The sequence below is a fragment of the Chiloscyllium plagiosum genome, unplaced genomic scaffold, assembly GCF_037043375.1.
Source record: "Chiloscyllium plagiosum isolate Xiang-an unplaced genomic scaffold, Cpla_swu_hap1 HiC_scaffold_47, whole genome shotgun sequence".
NCBI classification, from domain to species: Eukaryota; Metazoa; Chordata; class Chondrichthyes; order Orectolobiformes; family Hemiscylliidae; genus Chiloscyllium; species Chiloscyllium plagiosum.
Window position 1 is genome coordinate 24,250,106 of NW_028270185.1, and position 10,759 is coordinate 24,260,864.

Below are 10,759 nucleotides of genomic sequence, written 5' to 3' on the forward strand. Positions count from 1 at the left end.
TGTCACCTGTTTTTATAAAACCTTACGTTATGTCGGGAATGTGACTTGAATGAAATTCAGGGATTTACATATTAATGAATTGAAGTCTGCAACCCATTCTAAAAGATTAAAGACTTAACAGCAATCTAGGTTTGTTCAATATATATCATCTCAGTTGCATGACACTATGATCTTTTGCTATAAGTTCTGTGTCCTATGATCCTGTCACATTAGCTAACTGATGAAGGAGCAGTACTCTGAAAGCTTGTATTTCCAAATAAACTTATTGGACTATAACCTGTTCTTTTGTGATTACTAACTATGTCAACTTCAGTCCAATCCAGCAACTCCACATCATGCCCAGCAGAGGGAGATCATACTGTGACTCGTGTGTCTGTCCATCCATCTGTAACATGTACAATCCTCCATAGAAGGGGAACATGTTGTGACTGCGTGTGAGTGAGTGATATTCAGAGTCGAGCAGAGCAAGATTGTTGTTTTGGTGTGTGTGCTGTACTTGACACTGTCCTGAGTATAATTATCTTTAATACAAATTGTAGGAGACAGTGAGGACTGCAGATTCTGGAGAGTCAGAATTGAAAAGCGTGGCACTGGAAAAGCACAGCAGGTCAGGCAGCATCCGAGGAGCAGGATAATTGACATTTCGGGCATAAGCCCTTCATCTGGAATATGGAGGGGAAGGGGGATGAGTGATAAAGGGGGGTGGGGGTAGGAATGAAGGCAGCTGGAAAGCATTAGGTGAATTCAGGTGGCAGGTAATAGTGATACGTTGGTGATGAGGCTGGAGCAGATAGGTGGGAAGGATGCTGGGCAGATAAGTTATCAAGAGGGCCGTGCTAGGTTGGAGTTTTGAAGCTAAAATGAGGTGAGGGTAGGGGAGAGTTGGAAACTAGTGAAGTCGATGTTGATGCCGTGCATTGCCCTCGTGACAGGATCATAGGACACAGAACTTATAGCAAAAGATCATAGTCCTACCTGTCCATCTCAATGCTCTTGCAGTCTCTGTCACAGTGAACAAGACCCAGGAGAAACCATTCTTTCTAAGTTGATCTCTCAACCTGTCCTGCCAAGGTGGATGGCATAAACCCATATCTTCCATTGCACTTCTGCTCCTGCAAACCCCCTTTATTTACCTGCGATGTGATTGTAGGAGGTATTGTCAATAAGTTTGTAGACACTAAAATTGGAGGCATAGTGGACAGCGAAGAAGGTATCTCAGAGAATGATGTGACCTTGATCAGATGGGTTGAGGAGTGGCAGATGGAGTTTAATTTAGATAAATGTGCGGTGTTGCATTTTGGAAAGGCAAATCTGGGCAGGACTTTACACACTTAAAGGGAAGGTCCTGGGGAGTGTTGTCAAACAAAGGGGCCTTGGAATCCAGGTCCATAGTTCGTTGAAAGTAGAGCCATAGGTAGATAAGATAGTGAAGAAGCCTTTTTTTACCTTTTTTTACCTTTATTGGTCAGTGCATTGATATAGGAGTTGGGAGTTCATGTTGTGGTTGTATAGGACATTGGTTCAGTCACATTTTGAAAAGCTGCTTTCAATTCTGTTCTCCCTGTTACCGGAATGATGTTGTGAAACTTGAAAACGTTGAACGATTTACAAGGATGTTGTCAGGGTTAAAGGGTTTGAGTAGAGAGAGAGGGTGAATAGGCTGGGACGATTTCCTCTGGTGTCAGAGCCTGAGGGGTGACCTTATAGAGGTTTATAAAATCATGAGGGACATTGATAAGCTGAAGAGCCAAGGTCTTTTTCCCAGGGTGGGGAGGCATAGGTATAAGGTGAGAGGGGAAAGTTATAAAAGTGACCAAAAGAGCAACATTTTCATGAAAGGGTGATGCGTGTATGGAATGAGGTGCCACAGGAAGTTATTGAAGTGGTACAATTACAACATTTAAAAGGCACTTAGATGGGTATAGGAACAGGAAGAGATAGAGGGATCTTTGCCAAATGTGACTAGGTTAATTTGGTCAGCATGGACCTTGAACCAAAGGATCTGCTTCTGCGCTGGGTAACTCTATGCAACTCTGGAGCAGATGGGACTTGAACCCGAGCCTCCTAGCCTAGGAGTGGGAATGCCATCACTGGGCCACATTCACTACATTATATTCCATCGGCCACTGTTTTAAACATAATTCACATGATGCAACTGATGATATGATGGGATATAGCAAACCCTATTACACTCTGTACATTCATGTTGCAATGTAATAATATCCAGTCAGAAAACTGCGTTCCCTCAGGGACAAAGTCTCACTGGGCCTGGAAGTATAGACTGGGCAGGGAATGGGGATGTTAATATGCTACCAAATTAGTTTCTAAATTGCTGCCTAAAAACAGAAATTCACACCTGGTCGTTTTTAATTTTTTAATATGATGTTGCAAGATTTCACAACTCATGAAAATCTCGATTTTCCCACGAATATGACTCACATTTCTCGACATTAAGTTGCATCTTTGTTAGCACTAGTTGATGTTGCTTTGAAATGGTGTGTTAATTGCTGTAAATTGGTCTGAAGTTAATTCTCTGTTGGTATTCAATACATTGATCTCTGAAACTTCAAGTGTACAAACCAATCACAGTATCGAAACAACATACAATGGAAGTTATAACCTGCCAACAATAATGTTGTTCACTCAAGCACCTTCAGTCCCATCCGTAGATGGGATATCAGGAATGTCCTTCACTCAGTAAATATTTAATAGTGAGTATTTATTGAATTTATTCTGGACTTTCGTATGTTGTGGAATTGAACCTTAAAGGACAGGCAGTCTCTTTGCTGTGAATGGGTTCCATTCTGGAGTCTATTCGCAAGTCAGAACACAAGTCGGGACACACTCAAGATATTCCAACACTGAATTTCCTTAACTATTAAGCACTCATCCTGCATTACTGTGCTTTGGTCATCTGAGGTTAATTTTCTTCCTGGGTTTCAGTTTATTCCATTGTTTGTTTGACCTGCAGGTGGTGCAAATATCGCCAACCCCACATCGAAATGTCAGAGAAATCTAAAACACTTTCTTCCTTCACCATATCTAAAGGACTATCTTCAGCTGACAACATTGTCCAATTTCTGAACTCACCAGCACGGGGGACTGGGAATAAAAGCAGATCTGTTACAATGATTCCTCTAATTTCTCAGCGAGGTGCTCAAATTCGCCAGGACATCAATCCTCTTCCAATCGTTTTTGTTTGTAAAAGTAGATAAGCTGGATAGCTCAGTTGGTGGAGTATTGAACTTTTAATATGAGAGACTGAGGTTCAAGTTCTTGTTTCAGCAATGCTTCAAGAGAAGCTGATAGCTCAGTTATGTTATCACTTGACTATTAATCCAGAAACTCAGCTAATATTCTGTGGACTGACGTTCAAATCGCACCGTGGCTGAGGGTGGAATTTGAATTCAATAAAAGTATCTGAAGTTAACAGTCTAATTATGATATGAATAGATGATTGGGGGAAGTCTCATCTGGCTCACTAATGCACTTTAGAGAAGGAACCTGTTATTCTTGCTTGGGCTGGCCTTCATGTGACTCCAGACCCATTGCAATGTGATTAAATCTAAGCTGGCCTAGACAATAACAGCAACATAACGAGATTAAATTAAAATCTCCGAGGGACAATTCTCAATTTAACACTCAATGGACTGCATAAAGAGTCATGCAGTTTTATAGCATGCAAAGAGGTTCTTCAGTCCCTCTGCTCCATGCTAGTCATCCTGCTCCAATCCCATTTCGAGCACTTGGCCTATAGCATTGTATGTCACAACACTTCAAGTGATCATCGAAATATGTCATCGATGCTGTGATAGCTTCTGCCAAGACCATCCTTTCACTCATTTGGTTCCAGATACCCCTTATCTTCTGGGTGAAAGTATTTTATTAAATCTTCGTTAACATCCTTCCAATTATCTTGAATCAATGCCCTCTGGATATTGTCTGCTTGGTGGAATGAGGAACAATGTTTCATCCCATCAATGCCCCTCAAATGACTCAATCAGGTGCCCCTCACTCCCCAGACTTTCTGCTTGAAGGTAAACAACCCTGGTTATATCGAGTCTCTGCAGCCTAGACTGTCTTTGTCTGGAGGTAAATATTCAATCCCAAGCAATATTATGGTGATTCTCCCCTTCACGCCTCCAGTACTATTACATATTTCTTAGAGTATGGTGAACAGAACTGTACACAGTGCTAGGAGTTTAAATCTCATGTTGTACCTATACAGGAATTTGGCCAGATCACTGGTTACTAAGTTGGCAGGTGACACCAAAATTGGAGATGTCGTTGACAGTGAAGTGGATTACCTCAGATTACAACAGGATCTTGACCAAATGGGCCAATGGGCTGAGAAGTGGCAGATGGGTTTAATTTAGATAAATGCGAGGTGCTGCATTTTGGGAAAGGAAATCTTAGCAGGGCTTATATACTTAATGGTAAGGTCCTAGGGAGTGTTGCTGAACAAAGAGATATTGGAGTGCAGGCTCATAGCTCCTTGAAAGTGGAGCCGCAGGTAGATAGGATAATGAAGACGGCGTTTGGTATGCTTTCCTTTATTGGTCAGAGTATTGAGTACAGGAGTTGGGAGGTGATGTTGCTGATATACAGGACATTGGTTAGGCCATTGTTGGAATATTGCATGCAATTCTGGTCTCCTTCCTATCGGAAAGATGTTGTGAAACGTGAAAGGGTTCAGAATGGATTTACAAGGATGTTGTCAGGGTTGGAGGATTTGAGCTATAAAGAGAGGCTGAACAGGCTGGTGCTCTTTTCCCTATAGCCCCGGAGGCTGAGGGGTGATCTTATAGAGGTTTACAAAATTATGAGGGGCATGGATTGGGTAAATAGACTAAATCTTTTCCCTGGGGTCGGGGAGTCTAGAAATGGAGGGCATAGGTTTAGGGTGAGAGGGGAAAGATATAAAAGAGACCTAAGCGGCAACTTTGTCACACAGAGGGTGGTACATGTATGGAATGAGTTGCCAGCGGAAGTGGTGGAGGCTAGTAAAATTGCAACATTTAAGAGGCATTTGGATGGCTATATGAATAGGAAGGGATTGGACGGAAATGGGATGGAAGCTGGCATGTGGGACCTGATTGGGTTGGGATACCTGGACGGGTTGGACCGAAAGGTCTGTTTTCGTGCTGTACATCTCTATGACTCTATGACTCTGGGAATAGTGCATACAATTAGATTAAGAATAACAAAAAGATGGGGTACTGGGCTAATGGTCGGATACTTGGTAGTGTGGATGAGCAGAGGGATCTTGGTGTCCATGTACACAGATCTCTGAAAGTTGCCACCCAGGTAAATAGTGCGGTGAGGAAGGCATATGGCGTACTGGCTTTTATTGGTAGAGGAATTGAGTTCCGGAGTCCTGAGGTCATGATGCAGTTGTATAAGACTCTGGTACGGCCGCATCTGGAATATTGTGTGCAGTTTTGGTCGCCATACTATAGGAAGGATGTGGAGGCATTGGAACGGGTGCAGAGGAGGTTTACCAGGATGTTGCCTGGTATGGAAGGAAAATCGTATGAGGAAAGACTGAGGCACTTGGGGCTGTTTTCACTAGAGAAAAGAAGGTTTAGGGGTGACTTGATTGAGGTGTACAAGATGATTAGGGGGTTAGATAGGGTCGACAGTATGAACCTTTTCCCGCGTATTGAGTCGGGTATTACAAGGGGGCATAGCTTTAAATTAAGGGGGGGTAGATATAGGACTGATGTTAGGGGTAGGTTCTTCACTCAGCGAGTCGTTAGTTCATGGAATGCCCTGCCAGTAACAGTGGTGGACTCTCCCTCTTTATGGGCATTTAAGAGGGCATTGGATAGGTATATGGAGGATAGTGGGTTAGTGTAGTTTAGGTGGGCTTGGATCGGCGCAACATCGAGGGCCCAAGGGCCTGTACTGCGCTGTATTCTTCTATGTTCTATGTTCTATGTTCTAATTCTGAGTGCCCTTCTATGGGAAGGACGTTGTTAGGTGCTGCACTTAAGAGGGTACAGAAAACATTTACAAGGATGTTGCTGTGACTGGAAGGTTTGAGTTTCAGGGGGAGGCCAAATAGGTTGCGGCTTTTTTCCCTGGAGTTCAGGAGTGTGATGATTAGCGTTTCAGAGATTTATAAAATCATTAGGGGCATGGATAAGGTGAATAGTCGAGGCTTTTTTTCCTAGGGTGGCGCAGTCCAAAACTAGAGGGCATAAATTTAAGGTGAGAGAGGATAGATTTAAAAAGGACCTTGAATGGTAGGTTTCTCATGTAGAGTGTGGTGCATGTATGGAATGAGCCGCCAGAGGAGGAGGAGGCTGGTACAATTACAATATTTAAAAAGCATCAGGATGGGTGCATGAACAGGAAGAGATTAGAGGGATATGAACCAAATGCTGGTAAATGGGACAAGCTCAGATTGGGATGTCTGGATGGCATGCATGAGTTGAGCCGAAGGGTCTGTTTCTCTGCTGTCTGACTCGATGACCCTGCTCCAGCTCATAGTGAGTGAAATGTTCTGCTTTAAAGAAGGAAGCTCCTATCCGAGAGTACAAAAGGACAGCTTTGAGGCCTATTTTCATAGTTGGAATAAACTGTCTTGATGCACCATCCTGACCTCTCCGCACCCACCCCCACTCTGATCTATCACCCTCACCTTAACCTCCTTCCACCTATCGCATTCCCAATGCCCCTCCCCCAAGTCCGTCCTCCGTACCTTTTATCTTAGCCTGCTTGGCACACTTTCCTCATTCCTGAAGAAGGGCTCATGCCCGAAATGTCGATTCTCCTGCTCCTTGGATGCTGCCTGACCTGCTGCGCTTTTCCAGCAACACATTTTCAGCACCATCGATTGAAAAAAATTTGTGACGTCGGGATGGGGCTCATCGTGTTTGAGTGGACAGTGTTATTTTTGGAAGATTCCAGATTGTGTTTTTGCTATTTCATTACTGAACAGCAACTCTCCTTCAGAATTGGGATTAAACTCGTTGTTGCAATTAGTTTGTTCATGTATAGAAATTTGAAAAACAACAATAAAGCGAGCAATGCTGCAACCTCAATCTCCCCAAGGAGCTTCCACACAATATACAGCAGCGTCTCTGGGAGTTCATCAGCTCAGACTTTCAAACAAGAAGCTTGTCAGCTACCTGAAGGGACAGATTACCTCGCACGGAAAATGCATCGACCAATTCAACATGTGGAGAAGGCGTTCTACACAGTCCTTGCCTTTATTGGAATCCCTGGCATGGCATTATGATAATTGTAATTGTTTTTATCTGATGCTGATTTACTCTCTGGTTTTAACTTTAGAACCATAATGTCACCAGCTCCCTGAATTGTCAGTCTTATCCAGACACTAGAACAGTGACATCAATTCATGGAGTACCATTCTCGGTACAATTCTCCACTGGCAGAGACTCCTAGCTTCACTGCGCCTGCAGCATTTTTTGATCACAGTGTTCTGTTATCGGCTCTGGTTTCTTACAGTTTTAGAGACATGAAGATAGATCATACAAGTTAGTTCTGAAGATGTGTCAACGTACGTGAATTATGAACAGTACTTTTTATCACATAGATGCTGCCAATGTTGCTGAGCAATTTCTGTTTTTGTTAAACAAATGAGATCATTTTTCTCAATAATTTTGAATGTCAAGGGATGCTCTGAGCGAAGTTCTACAAGGTATTAAAAGGAAAAGACATAAAAAGGTGAGGTTTATAAGACCACAAGACTATAAGACTTTGGAGCAGAAATTAGGCTCTTCAGTCCATCGAGTCTGCTCTGCCATTCACTCATGGCTTATAAGGTTCTTAACTCCATTCTCCCACTTTCTCCCCATAAAACTTGATCTCCCCATAACACTTGATATTCAGGAACATATCTATCTCAGTTTTAAATATACTCAATCACCTGGCCTCCACAGCTGTCTGTGGCAATGAATTACATAGATTCACCAGTATCTGGCTAAAGATGTTTCTCCTTATCTCTGTTCTAAAAAAAGTCTTCCATTTATTCTAAGGCTGTACCCATGTGTCCTAGTTTCTTCCATCAGTGAAAGCATCTTCCCAACATCCACTCTGTCTAGGCCATGCAGTATTCTATATGTTTCAATTAGATCCACGCTCATCTTTCTGAACTCCATTGTATACAAACCCAAAGTCCTCAACCGTTCCTCATATGTTAACTTTTCATTTCTGGCACCATTCTTGTGAACCTCGTCTGAAGAAGCTCATGGCCACCACATCCTTCCTGAGATATGTGGTCCAAAACTGCATACCATAGTCCAAATGTAGTCTGACTAGACCGTTGTAGAGCCTCAGAAGTACACCCCTGCATTTATATTTCCATTGGTTAGGGCTTCTTGAATGAGGAAACATAGTCTGAGAATGAATTTCAGAGCATGCAAAAGACTTACTAGGATACACCTCGACACACAAAAGATGGGAGAGATTTGGAACTGTCTTCCACAAATGGCAGCGAATGCTGAGTCAGTTGGTCAGTTTCAAAGATAATTTTGGATTTTTTTTGTTAAGGAAAGGAATTGAAAAATATGCACCTAATTTGAGTTGTAAAGTTTAATCTAACTACCATCCCTTCTGGAAACTCTCCCTTCTGCACCAATTCTCGTCAGGAGATTTAAATCTTTACAGATTGCCATCCTGGTTCGGTGCATCGAGACGTTTGTCATGCACAGGTATGTTGATTTACAGTAAAAATATCACAGCAGTCCTAACATTCATATGTTGTCACAAAGGGAGCCCTGCATGCTCTGTTATGCTGCAATTCTGCCCTGCATGCTCTGTTATGCTGCAATTCTGTAAGACACATGGAGTAGTCTTGTTTAAAATCTTACACAGTATCTGATGACCTGTTTCTCGGTTCTGTTGTGGCACTGATCAGTACTTGGGTCAATGCCAAGAGCAGGGGATAACCTGATCCAAGAAGGGTGGAATTAGGTTTGTCAACAGTCCAGTCACCAGTCATATGACTGATTTGGGAGCAAGGTTTAGAATGGGGTTCTGCTTCTGGCAGAGTTGGAGCTAAGAACTTTTAGAATCTATTGCAGTCATTCAAATAGTATACTTGGCAACAAGCAAAATCACTGATTTCCTTATTTTCTCCTAGGATGGCCATGAACTTAATTCCTGTCCAAACTCCATAATCTCTGCAGTGATTATGCTGGTGAACAATCTGAGATGGGTGTGATAATCTTACGATTTAAACATAATCAACCTGAAAAAAGTCTACTCACACAATGTGCCAGATTTGGTGGTAAATTCTTATTGTTTCTATCTGGAAAAGGCAGGGGCATTTCTGATCAGTAATTCGCCGCTTCTTTTCCTATTTGTCTTCCACAGTTAATTTTCTGGCGATTGTGATCCTTGCCGGGGGCAAGTGCGGTCTTTCCCCTTGCACCACTCACTACCTGGTGGTTATGGCAGCTGCAGATCTGCTGGTTATTTTCACTGAGATTATAATTTGGAGATTTCCCTATTATTATTATGGACAGTCTTTTCTGGATATCACTCCTGTGTGTAGTGCTACTGGGGTCCTGTTACGGACTGCCAGGGACTGCTCTGTCTGGTTCACCATCACTTTCTCCTTTGACCGATTTGTGACCATTTGTTGTCAGAAACTGAGAACAAAATATTGCACTAAGAAAACTGCAACAGTGGTTCTAGCAACAACCTGCACCATGTCCTGTCTGAAAAGCATTCCTTTCTATTTTCAATATGAACCTTGGATAATAATCAATGATGTGCCATTCTATTGTGAAACAAAGTCAAGCTACTATAATGAGACTTGGTGGGTGGCAATAGATTGGCTTGATACAGCTTTGAACCCTTTACTGCCATTTGCTTTAATTCTGTTGCTCAACGCTCTGACAGTCAGACACATTTTAGTGACCAGTCGAATCCGGAAGAGGCTGAAGGGAGAAAGCAAAGTGGAGCAGCGCAAAGATCCAGAGATGGAGAGCAGAAAGAAGTCTGTGATTTTGCTCTTCACCATATCTGGGAGCTTCATCCTCCTGTGGTTAATCTATGTTATAAATTTCCTGTATTATGTCATTCAAGGAATCAATCCTGATGAGTACTCACCTTTTCTACATCACTTCAGTAGAGTTGGCTTTATGCTACAGATCCTAAGTTGTTGCACAAACACATTTATTTATGCAGCAACATTGTCTCGTTTCAGAGCAAAGTTAAGTAACTCAGCAAAATATCTGGTCCCAAAAATTCCTTGTGTGATGAATAAATAAAACGTCTTTGTGAAGCACAGAGGAGGCACCTATTGTTTCCAGACTATGAAATTATAATTCTTTTATTCACTCGTGTGAAATGGGTGTCATATGCTGGGTCAGCATTTATTATCTGTGCCTAGTTTCCCCAAGAGAAGGTGATAGTAATCTGTCTTCTTGAAGCACTACAGTCCATGTGATGTGGGAAGAGCCACAGTGCCCTTAGGGAGGTAATTCCAGGATTTTGGCACAGTGAGAATCTGTAATATATTTCCAAGTCAGAATGATAAGTGCCTTTGATGGAGAATTTCAGCAGCATGTGTTCCCATTAACTTGCTGCCCTTGTCCTTCTCAATGAAATGGTTTCTGGGTAAGGAAGTTCCTGTCTAAGGATCTTTGGTGAATTTTGACAGTGCATTTTGTAGATAGTGTGCACTGCTGCTACTCAGCTTCAGTGGTAGAGGGAGTGAATGTTTGTGGGTAAGGTGCCAAATGAGCAGGTGTCCTGGATGGTGTTGAACTTCTTGAGTATT

At 42.4% G+C, this 10,759-nt stretch overlaps 1 protein-coding gene across 1 annotated transcript; it reads left to right on the forward strand.

Moving 5' to 3' along the window:
* Positions 1-7,165: 7,165 nt before the first annotated feature.
* On the forward strand, positions 7,166-10,247 carry LOC148136015 (putative G protein-coupled receptor 139). The gene is made up of 2 exons (XM_087984132.1): positions 7,166-7,232; positions 9,346-10,247. Exons 1-2 carry the CDS (start codon positions 7,166-7,168, stop codon positions 10,245-10,247), a joined length of 969 nt encoding a protein of 322 aa, XP_087840258.1.
* The last annotated feature ends 512 nt before the right edge of the window (positions 10,248-10,759 follow it).

Bases quoted from the DNA above. Each gene is read 5' to 3' on its own strand.
- LOC148136015 (XM_087984132.1), top strand. From the start codon at position 7,166: ATGCATCGACCAATTCAACATGTGGAGAAGGCGTTCTACACAGTCCTT. The intron at 7,233-9,345 runs GCATGGCATTAT...TGTCTTCCACAG, and splicing joins TGCCTTTATTGGAATCCCTG to TTAATTTTCTGGCGATTGTG.